The 26,814-nt window shown below is 35.5% G+C and overlaps 3 protein-coding genes across 3 annotated transcripts; 1 reads left to right on the top strand and 2 right to left on the bottom strand.

Annotated features, from left to right (window-relative positions):
- Window positions 1-2,063: 2,063 nt before the first annotated feature.
- LOC137810475 (ethylene-responsive transcription factor 6-like) lies at window positions 2,064-3,230 on the bottom strand. Its single transcript, XM_068611743.1, has one exon. The coding sequence runs from the start codon at window positions 3,068-3,070 to the stop codon at window positions 2,156-2,158; it is 915 nt and encodes a 304-aa protein (XP_068467844.1). The 5' UTR covers window positions 3,071-3,230; the 3' UTR covers window positions 2,064-2,155.
- Window positions 3,231-10,982: 7,752 nt separating this feature from the next.
- LOC137809914 (uncharacterized) lies at window positions 10,983-12,092 on the bottom strand. The gene has a single exon (XM_068610973.1). It carries the CDS (start codon window positions 12,090-12,092, stop codon window positions 10,983-10,985), a length of 1,110 nt encoding a protein of 369 aa, XP_068467074.1.
- A 12,976-nt stretch (window positions 12,093-25,068) lies between these two features.
- Window positions 25,069-26,429, top strand: LOC137810474 (ethylene-responsive transcription factor 2-like). The gene has a single exon (XM_068611742.1). It carries the CDS (start codon window positions 25,276-25,278, stop codon window positions 26,086-26,088), a length of 813 nt encoding a protein of 270 aa, XP_068467843.1. The 5' UTR covers window positions 25,069-25,275; the 3' UTR covers window positions 26,089-26,429.
- Window positions 26,430-26,814: the final 385 nt, after the last annotated feature.

The following is a 26,814-nucleotide window of genomic DNA, read 5'->3' as shown; positions in this document are numbered from 1 at the left end:
CTCAAATCGTTGATATTCTCACCAAGCCATTGACTGCTACCTCCTTTCACTCATTTCGGAATAAACTGATGGTTGTTCCCAATCCAACCATTAATTTAAGGAGAGATATTAGTTAACAACAACAAACTCTGTTATCTATTCATATGTTTCTATTTCCATGTACTCTATAAAACACTGTATTTATGTTTTTTGTTATTATGAATATACATACTCTATTTGAGCTTTCTCTTGTATATCTTCTTTGCCTTCTGCATATTACTCTCTTTCCTCTAGTTACCACAAACAACCATTACCACTCATAATGATATTATTAAAATTAAAAAAAAAAGCACAAATTACATAGAAGGTATTATATGTGATCACACGATATGTCATTTTCAGTCCTTTATTGAAGATAATGATGATAGGAAACAGAAGAAAATAAGTGCAGCCACTTGATATAAAACTTAATCATTGATTTTAAGTTGGAGTATTTTATGTGTATGTGATTGTGTTAAATATTCTTAAGTAAAACTATCACGTGCAGTGATCTTGTTAGACTCAGGCAGTTCTTGTAAAAAAAATATTTAGAATATAAAAAATAAAATAAAATATTTTTCTAGGTACGACTTTGACCAGACACCATATGCCACATATATGAGATTTTGTGTCATTATTTGGTATAATTCAATATTTGCACAAAAAAAGTAACGTATAAAGTCAAAAGTAGGAAAAAGTCTATCACCCTTCAGTTGAAAAACAACGATGTAGAGTTTTCTTTTCTTTCTTTAATTGACATGTATTACATTATAAAATAATTCCATTTTTTATATAATTTTTAAGTTAAGTATCATAAAATTTTAAAAATATATATTATCTTAAATATAATTAATATTTATCCTTCTTTTGTATCTTTATTATTTTCTTAGTCGTGCAAAATAAGAATAAGAATAGTAATTATTGGAGTTATGTTTTGTTTGGAGCATAGGAAAGTGGTAAGAGAGGGGAGTAACAGTTAAAAATAAGTAGATTTAAATGAAAAAAATGGTAGATCATATTATTAATGTGACTGTAACATAAAAAAAAAATATATTATTAATTAATTTACCAAATATCTTTATCTTAAAGTTATGAAAATTTTAAAATAAAAATAATTATTTAAATATTAATAATTATACATATATTTATATATTTATGTTTGAAATGTGTAATTAAAAGAAAAAAAATCATAATTATTTTTTTAGAACCAAATTAGTGCTGTGGCCGAACACAAGTGAAACTTCAATAAAAAAAAACTAACATTTCAATATAAATAAATATTTTTTAAACCTTTGATGAATTTAATTTAGGTATTTGGTGTTGGTAATCACCATTCATAAAATAATTTCATATAATGAAATATACTATGTTATTTTTTATTTTTAACATTAAATCAATCGTTTTATTTCCAATTTTCTGTATCAATATAAAATTTCAATCCTTATGGTACCCTTATTTTACACAGCCAATTAAATCTTATTAACGAATCACTCTAACTCTCACCAAGCCACGTGAACTTTCTAAACAAAAATGATAATTTGAACTTAAAAAGTTGTATATAACTTTTTGATGTGATGAGAAATGAGCCAATTACCAATTTGATATTACCAGCACTAACACTTTATCTGAGCCTTCAAATCCACTCCAAGAGTAAATAGTCCAACCAAACTCAGTGTTGGATCCATGTTTTGAGTTCTAAAGTCCCTCTTATGGAAACTCTCCTTTTCTGGCCACGTTGTCTTCCATTGTTGAGCATTTCTTCTCTCTGGTTATTCTTAGCCTCATACATTTCTTGTTATTTTCTCGTTGCTGATATGAGATTGCTCCACACCTAATTTTCCTGCATTTTCGTGAGTTGATAACTCTAGAATATGCATTTTCAATCCAAGTTCCATTGCTTATATCGCTATTAGCATGGTCATTAGACAAATCGATGGTTTTATTTCAGCGTATCTTTAATATTAATGAATAGGTTGTCTGCACGTCATGTTGCATGTTGCCATGTACAATGAATGTTGCTTTGTTTTTTAATGAACGCAGTAGAATAGGCACAAACAATAATTCAATTCAAACAAACGAATAAACAAATAATCTCGATTTTCGAGGAGGAAAAAGGAAAAAAAGGGTGATTTTAATTTCACACAACCATAAGCTGTGGATAACCCATCGCCGGATGAGGAGATAACGGCGACAGAGGCGGCACGGCGAAGATTCCGTTAGCATCAGAAGCCCAGAAGCCTGGCCAGCTAGACGGCGTTAAGGGAGCATCCCTAATACGGGTGACGTCGGAATCTTCTATCTTTTCCCTCTTAACCACTTCCGGCACCGGCTCTTCCTCTTCCCTTTGGCGTTTGCGGTTATCGGCGCCGGCTTCGAGGGGAAAGTTGAGGATGGCTTTGGAGCCGCGAAGCCTGAACGCGGCTCGGTCGTAGGCTTTGGCAGCTTCCAGAGCCGTTTCGAACGTCCCGAGCCACACCCTGGAGCCGCGTTTGTTGGGGTCGCGGATCTCCGCCGCGAACTTCCCCCACGGTCTCTGTCGAACTCCTCTGTAGTGCTTCTTCTCTTCCGCCGCCTTCTGCGCAACCTTTCCCGCAACCTCGCCCTCTCCGAACTGGATCCACTCCGTCTTTTTCGGGAGAGAGATTTGCAGCGACGGCTTTCGATTTGGTTGAGGTTTCTTACAATCCTGTGTGTTCGGAAACGTGAATTCCGAGGTTGATGTTTGAGGGTGGGGTTTCGGGGTTTGGTGATCAAGTATTTGGGGTTTGGAGTCGATTTGGAAGAGGGGGAACTGGTTTTGTGTGGAAGTAGGTGAGAAGTCGAAGAAATCAGAGAAAAAATTGTCGAGTGTTGCGGATGAGTTAGAAGTTGAAGATTGGGAACAGAGGGAGCTTGATTGAGAGGAGGTAGGGTCTGGTTCCTGAAATAGAAAAGAGAAGTTGGTAGTGGTGAGGTTAGAGGAGGGAGTGAGTGGAAGGGGAGAAAGTTCTCCAAGAAGATGCAGTTTTATTTGATTAAGAGCAGAAAGTTGAAGAGGGTTTGGGTTTGCCATCAGTAATGTTTCTGATAGAAATGGTTTCTTAAGAGTAAGAGGAAGAAGAAGGATGGAAGGAAGATTTTGAGTGGATGAGATAGTGGAAAATGAACATATATAGCCTTCAAAACATGTTTTAGTTTCAACGGAGGTGCCTTCAATGATTGTTGCACGAACCTTCCCCTCACTTACCTTCTATTACTCCCTGTGTATCCCTATTACATACCAAATACGATACGGACATAGACACACGTAAATGTAGAATACGTACACACGAATTTATATATTATATAATAATAAATTATATAAATTGACAACAAAGATTTATAGAAATAATTATATTTCAATTACTTTTTTTTTTATAATTGACTCACAATAATTTGTTTCTTATTTTTTAATTATAATAATAATTTATATAATAAAATTTGATTTTTTATTAAAATTATGTTAAAAATGTATTAAAATTATCAAAAATTTAATAAATACTTTTTAAATTGAACACTTTACGTATCGTACCGATCTCGATCTCATTTAAGACACCATTTAAGTTGAGAACTTATTAGATTAGTCTACTATGCTGAAACATGACCCGAATCCTTTTCCTAATTACCCGACCCAATTTGAATTTACTTCAAATCAAACCTAAGCCTCGTCAACTCCATGTTCTTTGACTTTTTATCTATCATTATACCCATTCTTAGCTTCTGCTGTCACTTGTCAAAAGGCTCTCTTTTTTTTTTCTCTTCTCTCTCTCTGTTTGAATTAAAAAATATATACTTAACTAAATAAATATTTACACTGTTGGTAAATCGTTTGTTAACACATGCTCGTTGAATTCATTTTAAAAATGTTAATTACTCAATGAGATAACTTGAATTATGAATAGGACATAATATTATTTATATTTTGTAAAAGAAAACGTAACTATTCATATCTTTTATGGAGTAATATAAATATTTATACTACTTACGTCTCTTACTCCTTCATTCAGTATAGTTTTAAAATAATGTTAACTAATTAAGATTGCTTTTGCTTTTGACTAAAATGGTGCAGTCCAAAACAAATAAAAGCTAGAGTGTTGGCTAGGTTAAAGGAAGATACTGAAAGTACAAGCAAAGTTTATTTGTATATTTGTTAATAGTAAAGTCTTTAATTCTAGAAGGCCTAAAAGGTATACACTTATTTAAAAGACCAATCTATTTGAGCATATTGAGTCATGTGTTAATATAATATAATATAATTTCTTATGATAAATTATGAAATTTAAATCTAACTCATTTTTATAATATGAATATTTTATTCATTTGTAATATTATATAATCTAAAATTATTTCCTAAGATTTTGATAGAAGAAGAATGGTGTTATATAATACACATTTTAAAAGAGATTAATGAATAGATGCGGTGAGAAATGGAAGGATAGAAGAAGAACTTCTAGAATGGTCATGGCTGATTTGAATGTCGTGTTACTTTCTTCTATTAAATAAAGGATTCATAACCCAATTTAATTAAATAAAATCAGAAACATCAATTTAATGCATCAAGACATTTCAAATGGACATGACTGAGTCTTTAGTTTCAAAAATTGGAAGAAATTTCAATTTATAAAATACACGTTGGTTTCATGTTGTATGAGTAGTATGCAGAATAGTTAAATAAAACAATAAATTGAAAATAAGTCATGCCAACAAGTAAAGTTTGATTTAAAATTGGGTATCCAAAAACTGAGAAGAAAAGAAAAACAATTTTGAATAAACTTAATATCTGAAATAAACAAAGTGAGGAGTGGTGAGAAAATGAAACAATATTTAAATATAGAGTGCTAAATTTACAATATAATATTGATTGCAATGTATTAACTAAATATAAATATGTGTGAGCAAAGTCCACTACATGTGGATGTTGAAATCGAATTTTGCATAAATTATTAAATGGAAGATTATTAATTTATTCTAATTATTGATCAATGAAGATTTTGGACAGATGCTATAATCTTAAAAGCTGATTAAATTGGCCGTTACATATAGAAAAAGTCATTTTGGGATGCTACATTGAATCAGTTGCATTATTAGGTGGATAAGGTTTTGTTTTCTCCACTATTTTGCTATGGACATTAAAGTGGCTGAAAATATAGATTATAAAATTGTCAACTTGATGAGTTTATGTCGACAAGGTTTTCAACTTGTTTGAATAAAAAGATTTCAATTAAGATGCTACCAGACTGGTTCCCTTGGAACAATTTTGCAACAACTTCTCTAATTACATCTAGTTTTTGCACCCATTGAACCATATGATAAGAGTAAATTATAATCATGGTTAATACGTGCAACAAATAAAAGCATTTATATTATACTTTTTAGCATGTAATAAATAATCTATAGAAAAAAATAAGTGATATTTCTAATAATGAATTATAGATGGTCAAATTGATCTCGAACATGCATGAAAAAAAATTATCTATGAGACATTTATGGATATATGTCTCTAAAGTAATAAGTGATTATGTAAGGTAGTAACCACTAAAGAGATTAAACTATAATTTGTTTAACTAAAGATTTTTTTATCGGACTAGTCCAAATCCATTTTTACAAAGTTTCATTATGATTTTATAAATGTACCGGTAGGCACCGGACAAACACACGTAGCCGACCGACCGACCGCATAATAAATGTAAGTGCACCCGTAACAAGCTAAAGCAGTTAAGATACACCTCCGAAAAATAAGGAATACGCGTTGAAAGAAGATATGTTCCCCGGGTATTCTGGAGCACGATTGACAAGACCTATCCATAACCACCCCGAGCCCAAGGGATAGAAAGCCCATTAGGCAATCCTATAAATACTGTGCTCAAGCCAGAGAAATGTACGTTTTTCATTCACTTACTAAACCACACTTAGAATCTCATACTTACTTGAGCGTCGGAGTGCCTTCGCAAGTACCCTCCCCCGCCCGACTGAAGGAGACATCAAGAAGGAGCGACCGACCGAAAGAGACGAAGACCGACACGTCAGCAACTATACTACATCAACCGACTGTGCCTGGGCCCCATCTCTCCACTCAGGTACATTTGGATTTTTCTTTAATATGTTGTTTACTTATCATATTGGTAGGTTACAAAGATACAAACATGGTCGGCGGAGGCCGAGGCGGAGACTCCTGGCCCACAACCGGACGCCTCATTTGAAGAATTAATGAACAATGTTCCATAGAGAATTTGCTGGACCCGGCATGTGGGCAATATACACTTTGCATTTTGTATATTTATAATTTCAGCTAGTATGTATGATGTGTAGGCCGAATTAGTTTCTAAACATGGTGTGGTTTATATATAAGTAATGATTTTGAATTCGGGTGCCGAACGAGACATAGGTAATGCCGAACGAGGCATAAATAATTCTGAATACGTTAACGTAATAAGTTGATTCTGATGCCGAACGAGGCATAAATAATTTCCTCATTTAAAGCAATAAGATAATCCTGATGCCGAACGAGGCATAAATAATTCTGAATACGTTAACGTAATAAGTTAATTCGGATGTCGAACGAGGCATAAATAATTCTGAATACGTTAACGTAATAAGTTAATTCGGATGCCGAACGAGGCATAAATAATTCTGATTACTTTAAAGTAATAAGTTAATTCGGATGCCGAACGAGGCATAAATAATTATGATTACTTTTAAAGTAATAAGTTAATTCGGATGCCGAACGAGACATAAATAATTCTGATTACTTTAAAGTAATAAGTTAATTCGAATGCCGAACGAGGCATAAATAATTCTGATTACTTTAAAGTAATAAGTTAATTCGGATGTCGAACGAGACATAAATAATTCTGATTACTTTAAAGTAATAAGTTAATTCGGATGCCGAACGAGGCATAAATAATTCTGATTACTTTAAAGTAATAAGTTAATTCGAATGCCGAACGAGGCATAAATTGAGAGTAATAAAAGGAATAGGAGATTTTAATTTTGTAGTGCCTCGTTAAAACCTTCTCGGTCGTAAACCCTCCTTAGGAAAAAACTGACCGAGCGAGGAAAGAGTACACTTTTATTAAGTTCAACTGTAATAAAATTTGAGATGCGTGGCATTCCACGTTCTCGGTATGTCCTTTCCAGATAAATGTTCTAAGTAATAGGCTCCACCAGCTGCCGTATCTACTATGCGGAATGGTCCTTCCCAATTGCTAGAGAACTTGCTTCCTTCCTTCCGGGCGCTACTCCGCATTCGCCATACTAAGTCGCCTTTGTGGAACAGTCTCGGTTTGACCTTGGAGTTGTATCGTCTGGCCGCCCGAATTTTGCATGCTTCTTCTCTAATCCTACACTTGTCTCGAAGTTCGTTGATGAGATCGAGGCCGACCGAGAGGCTTTCCTTGTTTAGATCAAGATCAAGGGTTTGTCGGCGGAGAGAGGGTTCTCCAATCTCGACGGGGATCATAGCTTCAGTGCCATACGTTAGGCTGTACGACGTTTCTTGTGTAGTCGTCTGAGGAGTACAGCGATATGCCCATAAGACCTCTAAGAGTTCTTCAGTCCAGTTGCCCTTTGCTGGGCCGAGACGTTTCTTTAGTTCGTTCAAGATGACCTTGTTTGCCGCCTCTGCTTGTCCGTTTGTTTGCGGATGTTCGACTGAACTGGCGATGTGTTTGATGTGGAGTTTCTCGTAAAATTCAGCTAACGTCCGGTCGGTGAACTGTCGACCGTTATCGGTGATGATGATCTGTGGAAGGCCGAAGCGGCAAACAATATTTTTCCACACGAAATTTTGCACATTGCGAGCGGTGATCGCAGTCAGAGGTTCGGCTTCGATCCACTTGGTAAAGTAATCAATGCCGACCAGTAAGAATTTACATTGGCCTTTACCGGGGGCGAAAGGGCCAATGATGTCCAAACCCCATTGGACAAACGGCCAGGGTGATAGCATAAAATGAAGTTCTTCAGGTTTTTTATGGGACATAGTACCAAACTCTTGACATTTGAGGCATTTCTGGACGAAATCGGTACAGTCACCTTGGACGGTCGGCCAATAGTATCCGGCTCGGACTACTTTGGCAGCCATTGTTCGTGCGCCTGAGTGAGTACCACAAATACCTTCATGTAATTCCCGGACGACATAGGAGGCTTGATCAGGTGTCAAACATTTAAGGAGTGGCCGGGTATAACCTCGGCGATAAAGGTCGTCACCGATTAAGACGAAACGGGCGGCCTGCAACTTCATGGTTTTTTCACCTATAGGACTACATGTACCATCAAGTAAATATTGCTTAATTGGGGTAATCCAAGTGGATTCCGCGTCAGTCGTTAGGCATTCCTGTAGGTCGATGCTTGGGCGTACAAGCGTAACATGGATTACCGACCGATGTATTCCCTTACACTTCGTGGTTGCCAACTGGGACAAGGCGTCTGCGCGAGTATTGTGATCGCGTCGAACGTGTTGCATGGAAATTTCAAAAAATGTACTCATCAACTGTTTGACTAAGTGATAGTATCGTTGCAGAAAGCTTTCTCGGACTTCATATTCGTCATTAAGCTGACCGATGACTAGTTTGGAATCACTTTTACAAATTAACTTAGTGATTTCCAATTCTTGAGCGAGGCGTAGGCCGGCTAAAATGACTTCATATTCGGCCTGATTATTTGAAGTTTTGAAGTCGAATTTTAGGGCTTGCTCGATGACAATCTCGCCGGGGCCTTCCAAAACGACTCCAGCGCCGCACGACCTTTCGTTGGAGGAGCCGTCCACGTATAAGATCCACGATGAGGGTTCGGTCTCGGCTGAGGAAGGGGTGAGTTCGGTTGCGAAATCAGCAAGAGCTTGCGACTTGATGGCCCCTCGTGGTTGGTACTGAATGTGGAATTCGGATAGTTTTATCGTCCATCCGATCATTCGTCCGGCTAAATCTGGCTTAGTGAGAATCTTTACAATGGGGTAATTTGTCCGAACAATAATCCGATGATTTTGAAAATACATACGCATTCGTCGGGCGGTAATGATGAGAGCCATAGCCACCTTTTCGATCGTTTGGTATCCGATTTCGGCGTCGTGGAGGGCGCGGCTGACGAAATAAACTGGCCGTTCTTCAAAATTAATTTCTTGAACTAAGACCGAACTGACGGCTTCGTTTGAAACGGCGAGGTAGACTATAATGAGCTCTCGGGCGTCCAGTTTCTGGATGACCGGTGGGGAAGATAGAAAAGTTTTCAATTGGAGAAAAATTTCTTCGCATTCGGCCGACCACTCAAAGCGAGATGCTTTTTTCAATAATCGGACGATGGGTCTCGTTCGTTCTGCAAGTTTAGGAACAAATCTAGATAAGGCGGTGAGCCGGCCGATGAGTCTCTGAATTTCCTGAATGGAGTTGGGGCTTCTCATCTCGGAAATAGCTTTACATTTCTCAGGGTTAGCTTTTATGCCTCTATGGGTAAACATAAAACCTAAGAACTTCCCCCCCTCGACGCCAAATGCACACTTGTCAGGATTGAGTCGCATCTGGTGCTGGCGGAGGGCCTGAAAAACTTCTTTTAGGTCGGCAATATGTTGCTTACATGAGTCGGATTTGACAACAATGTCATCGACATAGACTTCAACATTCCTGCCGATCATGTCATGGAATACATGGTCCATTAGTCTTTGATAAGTGGCCCCGGCATTCTTGAGTCCGAAGGGGCATAACTTCATAATAGAAATTGCCGGAATCAGTCATGAAGGCTGTCTTCTTTCGGTCGGCCGGGTGCATTTGGATTTGATTATAACCTGAATAGGCATCAAGGAAGCTGAGGATGTGATGTCCGACCGCCCCATCAACAAGACGATCAATGGTAGGCAGAGGATAAGAGTCTTTTGGACATGCCTTATTGAGGTCCGTGTAATCAACGCACATTCGCCATTTTCCATTTGCTTTCTTTACCATAACTACATTGGCTAGCCATGTGGTATAATGGGCTTTTCGAATGAATCCGGCTTGTAATAACTTATCAGCTTCGGCACGTGCGGCTTGGCGTCGTTCGTCCCCTAAATTTCTTTTCTTCTGAGCTATTGGTCTAGCTTCTTTATATAATGATAGTCGGTGGGTAATGACCTTCGGGTCTACACCAGGCATGTCAGCGGTTGTCCATGCGAACAGGTCGGCATTTTTAGCAAGCGTTGTGCCGATGGCCGATCGGTCGTCCGACGTTAGTGAGGTGCCAACATGTGTAGTGTGGCGATCATCGCGAAGTGGGAATGGATGCAGGTCTTCTCCTGCTTCCATACGGGGATCGTCCATACGAGGGTCGAGATCAACAAGGGCTATCATCTGACGACGGGACATGTGTCGTTCGGAACGTCGTGTGGGGGATCGTCCTCGTTTTTGTGGGAGTCGGTCGTCCGGATTGGTCGAGTAGAGTCGCCGAGTTGGCTCACTTTTCAAATTCGCAACATAACATTCCCTAGCGATTTTTTGATCAACATGGATTGTTGCTATGTCATCATTTGCCGAAGGGAATTTCATGGCCAAGTGTGGGGTGGAGACAATAGCTTTTAATTTGTTGATGGACGGTCGGCCGAGCAGGATGTTGTAGGAAGTCTGGGCGTTAACCAGCAGATATCGTACGTTTATTGTTTTATGGAGACCGTCTTCCTCACCAAAGGTTGTATACAGGTCTATATACCCCTTAGTGTCGACCCGTTCACCTGAGAACCCTACAATTTGCTCGTTATAGGGTTGAATGTCTGCTTCTGGGATGCGCATTTTCTTGAAAACTTCCCAGTATAATATATCGACCGAGCTACCCTGATCTACCAAAGTCTTGGCAATTGCGAACTTGTCAATTTCTACAGTGATTACCATAGGGTCGTCCTGGGCTGGATCTATAGCTGTGAAGTCATCGTCAGTGAAGGTGATCGGAGGTATGTGTGGACGCCTCCTTGTGGTAGCATGAGCGGACTAGATGTCCCGGAGATGTTTCTTCCGGGCGGAATTTGAGCACCCGCCACCGGCAAAGCCCCCGGCTATATAATTTGCTTCGTGGTTCGGCTCGCCCAAGTTAACGGGTCCAACAATCATGTTGATGACTTCGCGAACTCGTTGGCGAGGGCGGGCGTTTCGATCGGGACTTGTGTTGCGGGGGCGTGTACGCCGAACGGGGCTTTCACTGCGTTTCCGCGAAGTCTGGCTATGGTCAGTTCGGCGTTTATAATAGTTACGGTATGATCGGTCGACACCACGAGATGGACGGTCGGTACTCCGTGGTGGGGATCTTGAATTCCTTGTCCTCTTGACGAACTGCCGCAAATGGCCAGCTTGGATGAGCTCTTCGATTTTGTCCTTCAAAGCCTGACATCCTTCGGTCGTGTGGCCGAAGTTTCGATGGTATTGACAATGCTTAGCGGTATCTGCATTCGGTTGTGTTTGATATTGCTTCAATATCGGGATTAAGTCCGTTTGTAGTGCTTCATCTAGGGCTCGTCCCCTCGGCACAGTTAAGGGGGTGTAACTGTTAAACCTGGGGATTCGGCCTCCTTTGTTCCGGTCGGACCTTGGAGTGGTTCGCACGGTTCGTTCGGTCTCGACTTCTCTTTCTTTGCTCGGGGTTTGGTCTTTGAGGACTCCGGATCCGACGGTTTTGAACCGTTGGTGGTAATCAATGTGTTCCTCAATTTGCATGAATTTGGTTGCTCGAGTTCGAAGGTCTTCCATGTCTTGAGGCGGCTTCTTGATGAGACTTTCAGTAAAACGGCTCGGCCGGATGGCCGAGACCAAATGGTGCAATGCAACTTCCTGCTTGAGTCCTCGGATGTTCATACATGCTTTGTTGAACCTATCTAGAAAGGTTCTGAGAGATTCACCTTTTTCTTGTTGTACCACTAGGAGAGACATGGAGGACATGTGATGCGGTCGGCTGGTGGCATACTGAGTGGAGAATTTTACGGCTAGGATGTCAAAGTCATCAATGGAGTTCGGAGGCAGCTCTGTAAACCAGGTAAGAGGTTCTCCCTGGAGGGACGTGGGGAATACTTTACACCACACATTATTATCTGTGGTATACAGAGTCATTTGGTCTTGTAGACATTTAAATGCTCGTCCGGGTCGGTCGAGCCGTCATAGAGTTTAATAGCGAGACCTCTCCATTTGTCAGGAAGTGGTGTGGTGATAATTTCGTCTGTAAAAGGATGACCCCTTTTACTTGATTTTCTTTCGACTGTTTCAGCTCTGGAAGCAGGATTGGTGTCGGCCGGTGTAGGTATGCGAGAGGCGGTTCGGTCGGCCATATGGGATTGACCTTCTCGTTCGGGATTATCGACCTGTCGCTGGAGTCGTGCATTCTGCTCTCTCAATAAGGTGATTTCTTCCTCTTGGCGGCGTCTATTCTCTTCGTGTTGACGACGGTCTTCCATCCCCTTTTGCTGCAGTTCCTCCATCTGAGTTTGGAGGGTTTGAATCATAGTCATCTGTTCTGCCATAGCGTCGTTGTTGTTCCTTGTCGCAACCATTATAGCTTTAACAATTGGAAATTTGCCTCGGCCCCACGGTGGGCGCCAATTGTATCTGAGTGGAGAGATGGGGCCCAGGCACGGTCGGTTGATGTAGTATAGTTGCTGACGTGTCGGTCTTCGTCTCTTTCGGTCGGTCGCTCCTTCTTGATATCTCCTTCGGTCGGGCGGGGGAGGGTACCTGCGAAGGCACTCCGACGCTCAAGTAAGTATGAGATTCTAAGTGTGGTTTAGTAAGTGAATGAAAAACGTACCTTTCTCTGGCTTGAGCACAGTATTTATAGGATTGCCTAATGGGCTTTCTATCCCTTGGGCTCGGGGTGGTTATGGATAGGTCTTGTCAATCGTGCTCCGGAATACCCGGAGAACATATCTTCTTTCAACGCGTATTCCTTATTTTTCGGAGGTGTATCTTAACTGCTTTAGCTTGTTACGGGTGCACTTACATTTATTATGCGTTCGGTCGGTCGGCTACGTGTGTTCGTCCGGTGCCTACCGGTACACCAAATAAACCTGATAAGTTTGTGGATATGGTTTGACACGTGAGATATGATAGTCTATATAAACAAAGCACTGTAATGAAAATAACTAAATTATCAAAGTGAAAACTGTAACTAACGATAAAAAGTTTCACTCAAATTGAAGGAGGTGTTTTATTGCACTTTTTCATATCTGGCTGTCGCGTGCGTGTTACATAACAGCGAAAAATTATTAAAAAAATATAATAAATTTTGTTTTTTAATATTTTAAAATATAAATTTAACTTCACTGGAATGTTTTACATTTCAAAGTTGGGTCAGGAACCGGTCCATTTAAGACGAATCGCATTCACATTCTTTTAGTTTCACAAATAAAAAAAAAACGTGTGTGATAATTTATTAAATTAAATACATGAGAATTTGTTTTTCAATTTAAAGTGTATGAATATCTTTAAGAAAATCTCAAGAAGTAAGTATGCATAATTTTCCCTTGTTTCTCTTTTCAAACTCCATTTGATAGCATGTTTATCATATGTTTTCATCAAATAGACGAGTTTTTTTAACATAAATTATGGATATAAGAGTGTCTAAATAGAATATAAATTTAAATATATTTTTTTTATCAGTAATAAAAAATAAATAAATAAGTGAGAATCACTTGGTGGTTCAACCCTTATATAGAGAAAGAAAAAAAAACACTTTAATATTTTCCTAACTAGGAACACCTATGACCTAGATACAACCATAAAAAAACACCACAGGACATTAAGGAACTAACCTCATACAAGCCAAAGGATTTAAAACCCAATAAGAATAAGAAAAAGAAATATACCGGGACTTTGCATAGAGCCAAGACCAAACCTTTATTTGTACCAATGCGAACATTTCAGACGCATCTACCACTCCCCTATTAAAAATGACACGATTCCTTTATTTCCAGATTTCACTTTCACTCACAACAATATAAATTTAAACGTAACGTATAAATTAATAATATTTGATATTATATTTTACTATATTTACTGGAAACATATGCTTTCTTGTACATGTTTATCTGCATTTTTTAATTTAAATAATATAATTTAAAAGTTGTATAATTCGTAATTTAATTTTTTTTAAATGTAAGTGTATGTTATTTTAAGTGAGAAAGTTAAATAAATATATTTAGTAAAAAAGTTTTACGTTGTGAATATAGTCTCACATCATTCAGGAGTCGAAGTCAATGACAGTTTAAATACATCTTCCTTCCTTAATCCACTGAGACATCTTTTAGAAATAAAATCATGACGAAACACGTCAATATAGTCGTCTCACATTACTCAAGAGTTGAGGTTAAAGATAGTTTAAATACACATTCCTCGCTAAATTCACTCCTCCCTTAATTCACTAATGTGGGAACATAGTTTATAAAAAGATATCTTTGTCAAATAAAAACATCACAATAAAGGTAGTTAAACAATATATCATACAGAGGCATAGACTTACTGCATATAATATAAATATTATGTGTCAAAAAGTTGAATACATTGAATAGTTGGAGAAGAAAAATGTTTTATTCTTCGTCAATCATAATTGGGTAACGTAGAAGGATTATAAACAATTTATTTGTACAATTCATGCGTGGGGTTTTCTATTTCTTCATTTTCCAAAATTTTAAAATTCTAATTTCTACTGCTGAGAATTTTTTTGTCCTTGGTAGGCCCTCTCATGGCAAAGTCCCTGCTAATTCTTTATAAATAGTTTTATATAAATTTTATTTTTATCGATCTATTAATTATATATTAAATTTTTTTAAACTGAAAATTTATTAATATAATAAAATAACTCTATTTTTATATTTTCAAAACTGTATGTTCAATCATTTTATTTATATTAACAAAATATTGAATAAGTTAATTAAATTTAAAATTGTCAAAATAATGTAAGTTATTGAATTTTAAACCTAATGAAAAATTTCAGAATATTTTATTTAATTCATATTATTAAAAAAAAATAAAGACTATTATAAATTAATGCAGCTAAAAATGTTAAAAAAAGACTGAAAGATTGTGGGATACACGTGCTAGGAATGGGCACGTGGACACAAAACAGTTTGCATTTGTAACAATAAATAATAATGAGAAATTTCTAGTCAAAGTCAAACTTTGCACGTTGTTTTGGTCATGGGTCAGCTTCAAACTTCAAATGATGGGCATTTTTAAATTTAAACCATTTTGGTGCAAAGATTCCTTTTTTCATTCAAATAAATAAATAAATTAGAAAAGTAGAAAATCTATTTTATAATTTAAATATATTTTTCTTCTATTTTAATAATTATGATATTGTAAAATGTCATTTTCTATTTAGCACAAAGTCGTATTTTATCTTTTAAAATTTAAATACTCACAACATCTAATATAAACTTTAAAATATGCCTTTAAATACCAAAAGGCTTAAAAATATGTCTAAAAATAAGCTAATAATTTGATTTAGATAAAATATTTTGTTTGAGATTTTATATAATCTTATTAGTGGTAAATTGAATTTAAATAATAACTACTAATATTTGTAAGTATTTATAAATTAATTGATTAGTTATATGATGAAATACATATCATAAAAAAAATTAGTTACATATACCACATACAATTTTTAAAGCAATAAGATTTCTTAATTTTAACTTTAGTATAATTAAATATTATTATTTCAAAAATACAAATAAAAAATTGAAATGATAAAATAGTTATATCTTTACCAATAGTTTATGATTTAATTAAAAGTTTAAAATTACTTTTAATCAAAATATTAGTTCACAGTTAAATATAAAGAATAAATTAAAAAGGTAAAATGAACTCACTTTGATGTACAACTTCAATGACAAATGGATGAACTTTAATAAAAAAAATAAAATGAAATGACACGTTTAAAGAAGAATTTGTTCTTCTACCTACAAAACTCATTACATTTTTCTCCTCTATGAAACACATGGATTACCTTTAATTAAAAAAAATTAGGGTTAAATATGTTTTTTTCTACTATAATATAAAATTGGTTTCCTAATTCAAAATTTAGATCATTCAGTTACTTATAGTATGAAAATTATTGAAATATGTTATTTTATATGTGAAATAATTGTTAAATTTTTTTAAAAATTGTTAGTTTTTTTTTAAATTGTTAGTTTTTTTTTCAAAATTAGTTGTAGCTTTGATCGCATATTAATGTCCACTATAACTATTTTCAATAGGTTGATGAAGTAGAACTTCAAATTGAATCATTTTTACATACAAAAGAATTTATTCCAATAATTTTCATACTACAAGTATATACATGGTCTAGAGTTTAGATCAAAAACAAAAATCAATTTCGTGTTATTGTATAGGGACGAAAAAATACTTAACCTAAAAAATTATTACACTTCATTTTCAAGATGAATGTGTTCTACCTACAAAATTTACCATATTTTCCTTCAGTCATATTAACCAGAACAAATATTTATTTTTCAAAAATTTGATAGAGAGAAAGCAATGAATCCATGGGGATTCGATTGACTAAGAAGAAAAGAACGAAGAAAAGAGATTGAGGCAATGTAAAATATGTGAAAACTGGAAGCGGTGTGATATTATGGAAAACAAAGTTTTATGTATATTCAAAGTGCCTTTACATTTAAGAAACATAGCACTTAAATAAGAATACAAACCCAATAATTAGGCCAAGAGAGAAAACGACCCGAAGGTCCATAGATTCTTGCAAACTTTCCACAATGTTCTTGCAAACTTTCCAGAGTCATTCTTGAATGGAGAGAATCGGAAAGAGTCATGTGTTTTCTTAAGGGTCTTGGTGAAATGTATAACAATGTAAAGATACAAATTCTTCTTCTTGAACCACTTCCTAACATAAATCATGTTTTCTCTTTAATTTTACAGCAAGAAAGGTAAGATAAACAATTCCATGAAGCACCAATTTTAGAAACAAAGGTTTTGATCAATAACAACGCAAGCCAACAAACACAAAAGCCCAATCATCGAAATAGTGGCAATACTGGATGGAAGAATTATGGAAGAGGAAGAAGTAAAAACTATGGTAAGCAATGTTCGTATTATAATAAAATGAATCATACAACGGATGAATGCTATTCCAAGCATGGATATCCATCATGGATGAAATAGAAGAGAAACAATTATGTTGCCAACGCAATGGAAATGGTGGAAGAAGTTGCTGAAAAGAAATCACCTCAAGATAAATATACTAATGATCAAATAGTGAATTCGTTAAGCACTGAAAAATTGCGGAAAATAGTTGATATTTTGCTATTTTACAACAACAAAGAAAAATCAAATCGAAATGGTGAATCCTCTATTCAAACCTTTGAGAAAGGTAATGAATCCTCTATTCAAACTTATGAAAAAGGTAAAGTATGCACAAACTTTTGGATCTTGGACACTGGTGCCACAGACCATGTTTCATGTGATCTTACTCTTTTCCTAAGTCATCAAGAGATAAAGCCAATAAGGATATGGTTACCTAATAATACTTATGTTATAGCAAGATGTGCAGGAACTGTTTTTTTGTCAAGAGAATTCATGATACACAATGTTTTGTATATTCCATAATTTACTCTAAACATTCTTCTTGTACATAGTTTTGCATCTTCTTTAAACTACAAGCTCACTTTCTCTCATGATACATGTGATATACAGGAAATGAGTACATCCAAGATGATTGGACAAGCTAGGATTCATAATAGTTTGTACCGTATTCAATGTGCAGCAAAGACAAATTTTTTTTTGTCCATGCAAACCGAGAACCTGCTCGAACATATTAATAACATTGACGTGTGAAACTGCAGACTTGACCATTTGTCAAGCAAAGTTCTTAAATGTTTGAGTAAGAAATATGGTGATATACATTTTGATAAAAACAATGTTTGTATCTCTTGTCATTTGGCTAAACAACACAAATTTCCTTTTCCTTAAAGCAATAGTATTTGTAAATAAGCTTTCGATATCATTCATGTTGACATTTAGGGTCCCTTTAATGTAAAATTTCTTTTGTAAAATTTCCCCTGCTTGATTAACATTTCCGAAGAACTCTCTATTCCAAATTTTCATATCTAGTTTTAACTATTTTAGTTTTTCTTTTAATACGAGCAATCCTTCGTCGTACACCTCATAATTCTGCCATTTACTACGAACGAAAGCTAAAAACCTTTCATCTCTTTGCCACACATCCAGACTCCTAAAGGGTTTTGACCCCACGAAACTCTAAGCACTAGGACACAATGATCAAATATTGACCTGTTGAGAACGAATTGTTTATTGTTCGGCCAAACATCCAACCATTCCCTAAAAACCAGGATTCTATCTATTCTACTTTTAACTGACCCATTCGGCTTGTACTAAGTAAACTTTCTTCAAACCATCGAAATATCCAACAACTTGGACTTTTTGATGAATTCGTTAAACCGAGCAATTTCTTTACTCGTTAAACCGAGCAAATTTTGTTTTGTCCATGCAAACCGAGAACCTGCTCGAACACATTAATAACATTGACGTGTGAAACTGCAGACTTGGCCATCTGTCAAGCAAAGTTCTTGAATGTTTGAGTAAGAAATATGGTGATATACATTTTGATAAAAACAATGTTTGTATCTCTTGTCATTTGGCTAAACAACACAAATTTCCTTTTCCTTAAAGCAATAGTATTTGTAAATAAGCTTTCGATATCATTCATGTTGACATTTAGGGTCCCTTTAATGTTCAATCTATACACGATCACAAGTACTTTCTTTCTATGGTAAATAATTTACAAGATTCACTTGGACACCAGAAATCTGAAACCAGAAATCTATTAATGAATTTTGTTGCTTTTGTTCAAAATCAATTTGGTAAAAATATCAAAGTTATAAGATCTGATAATGGGCAAGAGTTTCATTGGAAAGAGTTTTATGATAAACATGACATTATACATCAAACCACATGCATAGAAACTCCACAACAAAACTTTGTGGTTGAAAGGAAACATCAACATATTCTAAATGTCATAAGAAGTCTTATATCCCAATCAAAAATACCTAAAGTATTTTGGAATTATGCTATTTCTCATTTTGTGTATCTTATTAACAGATTACCTTGTCATATTATTCAAAATAAAAGTCCATATGAAATGTTGTATAAATTGTGCCTGATTTTGATAATTTACGCATTTTTGGCTGCCTATGCTTTGCATATACTCTTGAAAATAATAGAAATAAATTGGATCCTAGATCCAAGAAATGCATCTTTTTAGGTTTCAAAAATGGAACCAAGGTTACATGGTTATTGACACTAATACCAGAGAAATATTTGTTTCCAAAAATGTTGTATTTCATGAGCATATTTTATGCAAAAACTCTTGATAATGACTCACAAAACAACATTGAGAGTGATCAAAGCTCCTTTGATCACATGCTCGACAATGGCTATGTGAGGAACAACGAAATTGCTCTCAGTGATGAAACTATCACAGAAGTTGCTAAAAATCTTGAAGTTGCTAAAAATCCTAACCTTAGAAGATCAACAAGAACTCGTAGGATGCTTCCCTACTTGGAAAACTATCATCTCCAACTCACAATATCTTCACAAAAAAGGTTATCCTCTACACTCAGTTTTGTCCTATAAGAGATTGTCAGATGCTCAACTTACTTTCTCTCTTTGCAACATGAACCGAGGACATATGATGGGTGAAGTCACATAAATGAAAAGAAGCGATGAGTGATGAAATCAAGACGCTAAAAAGAAACCACACATGGAATATTGTTGATCTCCCTGCAAGAAAGAAACCCATTGGGTGTAAGTGGGTGTATAAAATCAAACAAAAATTTGATGTTGGCATAGAGAGATACAAAGCTTGGTTGGTTGCAAAAGGGTATACACAACGTAAGGGTATCGACTTTCTTGACACCTATTCACCTTGACACCTATTCACCTGTTGCCAAATTGACTACCATACGTGTTATCCTTGCGTTGGCTGCTATCAAGGACTGTTTCTTTAAACAACTTGATGTAGATAATTCTTTACTAAATGGAGATTTAAATGAAGAAGTCTATATGGAGGTCCCACCCGGAGTCGACACAAAGAAAGCTAATCAGGTGTGTTGTTTGGATAAATCGTTGTATGGTCTAAAACAGGCAAGTCGACAATGGTATGAGAAACTAACTTCACATCTGTTTACAATTGGCTTTAATCAATCTAAAGCTGATCATTCTTTGTTTATTAAAAAATATGAAAAATCCTTCATTTCTTTTTATTTACGTTGAGGATATTTTTAGCTGGAAACAACATTAATGACATTACCACTGTAAATAAATCTATAAATGTAGCTTTTTATATTAAAGACCTAGGAAAGTTTAAGTATTTTATGGGATTAGAGATTGCTCGTTCACGGGAAGGAATCCACATTTGTCAGAGGAAATACGTTCTCGACATTTTGAAAGATATTGGCATGCTTGGAGCTAAACTAGTCGCAACACCCATGCAAAAACAAAGTGATAGGCTCTTCAACCAAGAAGATGTAATACATGATATCACTACCTATGGAAGGACAATTGGACACTTGCTATATCTAGTTAGCACACGACCAAATATATGCTTTTTCGCGTTGTTCCTCAGTCAGTATGTTCATAAGCCATCTACATATCATCATCAAGCCATGCAACGAGTTCTTCGATACATAAAAACATCTCTTACTCATGGTATCTTTTATCCCAAGTCTTCTACTCTACATTTGAAGGCTTTCAGTGACTCAGACCGGGCCTCGTGCTCCATGACTAGACGATCCACGACTGGGTTATGCATATTTCTGGGAGAATAGTTGATCTCTTGGAAAACCAAGAAACAAGGCACCGTTTCCAAATCTTCTTCAGAGTCAGAGTATCGTGTTTTTGCTTCTACATCATGTGAAATACAATGGATTTCCTATTTGCTAGAAGATCTCGAAATCACCACTACAAGTGTTGCTAATCTATATTGTGATAACCAACCAACAAGACATATTGCACACAATAACAGTTTTCACGAACAAACGCAACACATTGATATTGACCATCACATGGTTCGTGAAAGATGGCAACCAGGTCTCTTCCATCTTCTACCCATTAGATCTTCTGAGCAACCTGCAAATTTGTTTACCAAGGCTCTCGAGAAAAAAGTTTTTAACAAAAATTATTTCCAAGCTTAGAGTTTCTTCTAGTAAAAATCAAATTGTGAGAAAAGAAAGTAAAAAACGCAAGTAAGAAATATAATCACAATTTAAATTGTGTAGTTAAAAAATAAAGTAAAGGAAATTGTGAAGTTGTTTTAATTTCAAAGAAAAATAAATTATTATTGAAAGTTTCATTTGTTTAGATATTTCAACAATTGGTAACACATTTGAGAATGATGAATTGCATTGTTATACAATAAATTATATTTTTAATGTATGAAAGATCGTGTTATCTTTGATTTTTACCTAGTATTGTGAACAGTGGATAACTAAAAGTGGTAGCTCCAATGTAGAACCAATTTGAAGCCTCAATTTATTTTTATTGGGTTCCATAATGAACATCACATGCTAAAAAAATCATGTTTAATTCTTTTATTGTAAAATATAAATGTGTATGTTTTCACAGTGTAATTACTCTCTCTCGTTTTACTCTTTTTTTTTTTTTTGTCTACTTCATTTTTTATTTTGGTCTCAATTTTGGGTATATTATCTACCATTATACTATGATGCTTAAGTCAATTGAAACATATGAAAATTAGAATATACAAATCAATCATAATTTATTTTTTACACGTAAGTGATTAGAATAGTTGATAAAAAAAGAATGCCCTAACCAACGTTCGTTTACTTTTGTAATCTTAATATTATTTTTCTTTCATAATCAGAAAATCAAGATGTATTTTGGCCAACAGATAACTTTTTATCTAATGGATTTTTTGTATTCTACTATATTAAAAACCAATATTATTCTTTCTTGCTCTAGTTACTTCGATAAAATTAAAACGAATTAATTATTATTAACCTAAGTAAATCCTCCAAAACTCATTATCTCATTAATTAATGGTACCGTCTTTTGATAAAGGAGATGGAAATGATGAAATGTGAAAAAAAGTGAAGGTTTGTGAATTGATGGTGTGTCATCACCACCTTCCTGGAAGCAACACTGATAAAAAAAAGTAGGGTTACAGTGACATGAAGGAGGGTGGGGTCCTGTTTGGCAAGTAGATTAATTAATGGGGGGTTATTGACCTTGCAAGAAACTTATCCATTGCAATTTCAAACTTCACCAAACATGTCCATATCCACCGCATCATTCCGTCTCAGTCCACTCCCACTTTTCTACCCAATCGCCGTTTCCTTTTCTTCTTCTCAAATTAAAGCTTTTGCTTTACATTTTCCTCTCGCAATGCAAACAAAATTAGGGTTTTCAATATGAAGAATAACAATTAGTCAAATTCTGGTTACATTCTTTGTTATAAGTTTACTTCTTGTTGTTAAAATAAAGCTAAACATATATTGGATTCAGTTCAAATTATAAACATTTTTAAAAAAATTGAGTAATTGGGTTTAATAATTACTTTTTAAATAACCTAATGAAAATTCACATTGAAAATTAATAAAAAAAGTAAAAAATAGGATTAGTATTTTAAAAATACGAAGTTTAGTAAAAACTTAAAGCATAATTGACAAATATAATATTTAGTACTAACACACATATTATATATATATATATATATATAAAAACTATTTTTAACACAACTATAAAAAATGGTTCTTTTTGACAAATAATTAGTTTAAATGTGTATCTTAAGTCTTTAACAATAATTGTTTTTATAGGTAAGAGTTTTTTTCTAAGAGAAAGTAACTTGAGTATTGATAGTATCATTTTTTGTTATTAGATTTTGGTTTTCATGTTGAACATCATAAATCGAAAAGAAGAGATTATGCATGAAGAAAAGAGTCTTTTATATAAGAAGAATAAGAACGTAAACAAGGAGAGATAAGAAGAAATGAAAAAATTAAAAACTTTTATTTTCTTAAATACAAAGAGAAGTAGAAAAAATTAATAATATGAGAATATGTCATTACAAGAAAATCACCCACTAATAATCAAATTTAAAATCAAAAAATAATTAATCACTATATTAACTAAATTAGATATTATTTTATACACTAAAAATTTATTGGTATTTAAAGTTATTCTATTATTAATAAAAATTTATAAAATGATTTAAAAATTGATATCTAAATTAGCTACCAAGGTTTTAGCTAAAAGATTAATAGAGACTAATTTAGAATATAAGTAGTTAGTAGTTAAAACTTTGGTAGTTAATGGTTAGATACCAATTTAGAAACCACTATCTATAAATTTGTACTAATAATAGAAACTATTTTAGATAGGGGTGAACGTGGATTGGATTTTTCAAAATCCAATCTAGATCCAATAAAATGGATTGCTTTCAAAATCCATATCCATTTTAACTAGATCAAATTTATTTGAATTTTTTCAAATTCATTTAAAACAGATTACATCTACATTAAATCCATTTTGTCAATTAGATTAAATACATCTTGATTTGGGCTCTGGCTGACTCAGCTTGACAAAGTCCCGGACCCACTCGACTCGACATGGACTTTAGCCCACTCGACTCGCCATCAAAACTAGCCGACTCGGCTAGACATTGGCCCAACCCGACTCGACCTAGGCCAGGACTGACTCGACCCAACCTGGGCCTGGGTCGACTTGGCTTTACATGGGCTTGGTGCCGACTTAATTGGCCCCGGCCGACTCGGGTCGACATCAGCCTGAATCGACTCAGGTCGACATCACCCGGGGCCGACTCGGGTCGACATCAGCTCGGACCGACTTGAGTCAACAACGTCCCGAGCCAACTCGAGTCGACATCAGCCCGGACCGACTCGGGTCGACATCGGCTCGGGCCAACTCGGCTTGACATTGACTCGGGTCGACTTAGGTCGGCAACACCCCATGCCTTAGCTGACTCATCTTGCCATGGACCCAGACCGACTCGACTGGACTTGGGTCTGGGTTGACTCGACTCCACATGAGTTCGACCCGACTTAGCTCAACATGGGTTCGAATTGACTTGACTCAACTTGGGTTTGGGTCAAGTCAAAATCCAACCCAAATCAAATTTTGGGTAATCCACAGATGTATCAAATATATATCTAATTAAATGGATTGGACTTAAAATCCAAAAAATATGGATTTGGATTTAAGACAAATCCATTTAAATCTATTAAATGTAATATAAATTTGGATTATTATGAATTGGATTTGACGATTTGAATTTTTTTTTTCCTTCCTTACTAGATACAATAATTTCTTTAATTTATAAAATGATCTATAATTTAATTAATTTGATAACTAATTATTTTAGTCTCTAAAATTAATTTTTATTTATTAATTTTCTTTGTATTATGTAACCTATTATGATACCATATTGGGTTTTTATCTTCATGTTAAACACACCACAAATGAAAAAAAAGAGGAGTTTATACATATAGAACTTACTATTCTATACAAATAAAATAAAATAATAACATAAATGAAAGAGAGAAAAGGAGAAAACGACAAAACGAAAAAAAAAACTTTTATTTTCTCTTTCTTACTAAACTAAACATATGGACCAGCATGTATATAAATACAAACGAGAAACCAAAAAAATACTAGGACAAGAAAACTGTAAAATAAAAACAAAAGAAATTAAACTAATGAAACTCAACATGACATCTAATTATGATATTTCTAATTTTTTCTGATTTAAAAAAATTGTTAAAAATATAAAGTAATTTGACATTAGTATTGCATTGAAATTAAATTATTTAAAAAAGGTATTGAAGTAATTCAGAAATGGTAAGTAAACTTGTTGGGAGATTTTAGTGGGAGAAAAGACGACAAAAAAGAGCAGAAAAAGACAAGAAACAAGTTGTGTGGGCGTGCAAGTCGAATGACGTCACAGAGAAAATATTTTATTACGAAATAGGGGGAAATAATGCACGTGATAAATCCAAAGCAACCTTCAATTCATAGATGCGAACCTTCGGAGAAGCCAATGGTGACACCATTTAACTTGAACCAATTGAAAATAAATTTTATTGTAAAATCGTAATCTTAAGTTTCTCATCCAAGTTCATGTACCGTCCCTTTTATAAAAACCCTCGTCCACTTTCCCCTTCCAACTTCCAACATTCATTTCACACCCAAATCCTTCTCTCAACACAAACACAAATATCAGGGTTACAAAATGTACGAAGAAACTACCTACGACTCCGATTTGGCTCTTTTGGATTCCATTCGCCGCCACTTACTCGGGGACTTCGAGGATCTCAAATTCGGAGCCCCGATTGTTAACTCCGGTAACACTCCCCTTTACTCTCGGAGCACCAGTTTCAGTAGGTTGTACCCGTGTTTGAGTGACGATTGGGGAGAGCTTCCTCTTAAGGAAGATGATTCAGAGGACATGGTGCTCTGCGGTGTTCTTCGCGATGCCATCAACGTAGGCTGGGTCCCATCTCTCAACGCAGCCTCACCGAACACCTTTTCCTCGGGTTTCATCCCGGAAGTTACCGTGAAACCCGAACCGGATTTATTTCCGGCACCGGAACCTGTTTTCACCGCTTCGGTGGTTCAGAAGGATGCACCGGCGGTTGTTCCGGCCAAGGGGAAGCACTACCGCGGCGTGAGGCAACGGCCGTGGGGAAAATTCGCGGCGGAGATCCGCGACCCGGCTAAAAACGGGGCTCGGGTCTGGCTCGGAACGTTCGAGACGGCTGAGGACGCCGCCCTGGCATACGATAGAGCCGCGTATCGAATGCGCGGCTCGCGGGCTTTGTTGAATTTCCCGCTTCGGATTAATTCGGGCGAGCCCGAACCGGTTCGGGTGACGTCGAAGCGAGCGTCGCCGGAGCCTTCGTCCTCGTCGGAGAGTGGATCGTCGGCGAAGCGGCGGAAAAAAGTGGTGGGGTCGACGGTGACGGCTCCAAGTGGATTGAGAACGGGGCAAGTGGGAAGTCAAGTGTCTCAGTGCACACGTGCGGAACAGTTGTTGGTTAACTAATGCGTTATGCTGACGTGGATTTCACTGTTCTTTTTGTGTAAATTGTGCTTTGTAGTTATCTGATTCTGAGATGCGTGTGACAGTGGCGGAAACTGTTATTAAAAGAATGAAAATAATAAGCCAACAAGGGAAGGACAGTGGCACAGTGTAAAAAATGGATTGATACCTCAACTCCATCAAGTCGGAGTCATAAAATCTAAACCAGAAAAAATTAAGAAAACCAAAACAAAGTTGCAAAAAGCAATTAGGGTGGAGGTTTTGTTTGGGTCTCTGAATACAGTCCCAATATTTGTTATTTTTTGGTTCAATATTTATGAAATTTGTGAATTGGGTTGCATCAACTGAAGCCTCTACTTTATTCTCTCACGCTAATCCCAATCTTCACTCTTCCGCAGCTTTTAAAACCAAACATCTTAACTTTACTATTATACAAATTTTAAAATAAATAAATAAGAACAATATGATATTTTATCAAACATTTTTATATTATAATTTTATTCATTTTTAAACAAACGTGTTCTACTTATCACAATTAACCTTTTCGTTAAACCATATAATTTGTTATGTGAACTGTTTTATTTTATTTTTTATTTGGCCAATTAGCATGGTTCAAGTGTTCATGTCCACATCTAATGTAATCCCCATAATAATATATAATAGCTACTCTCAGTTGGTCTTCACAAATGTTTATATAATTTTAAACAATCTCCTAGAATATAGAATATG

Source organism: Phaseolus vulgaris, chromosome 2 (assembly GCF_000499845.2).
Source record: "Phaseolus vulgaris cultivar G19833 chromosome 2, P. vulgaris v2.0, whole genome shotgun sequence".
NCBI classification, from domain to species: domain Eukaryota; kingdom Viridiplantae; phylum Streptophyta; class Magnoliopsida; order Fabales; family Fabaceae; genus Phaseolus; species Phaseolus vulgaris.
The sequence above is the reverse complement of the archived record's forward strand: the minus strand, read 5'-3'. Positions and strand labels throughout refer to the sequence as shown.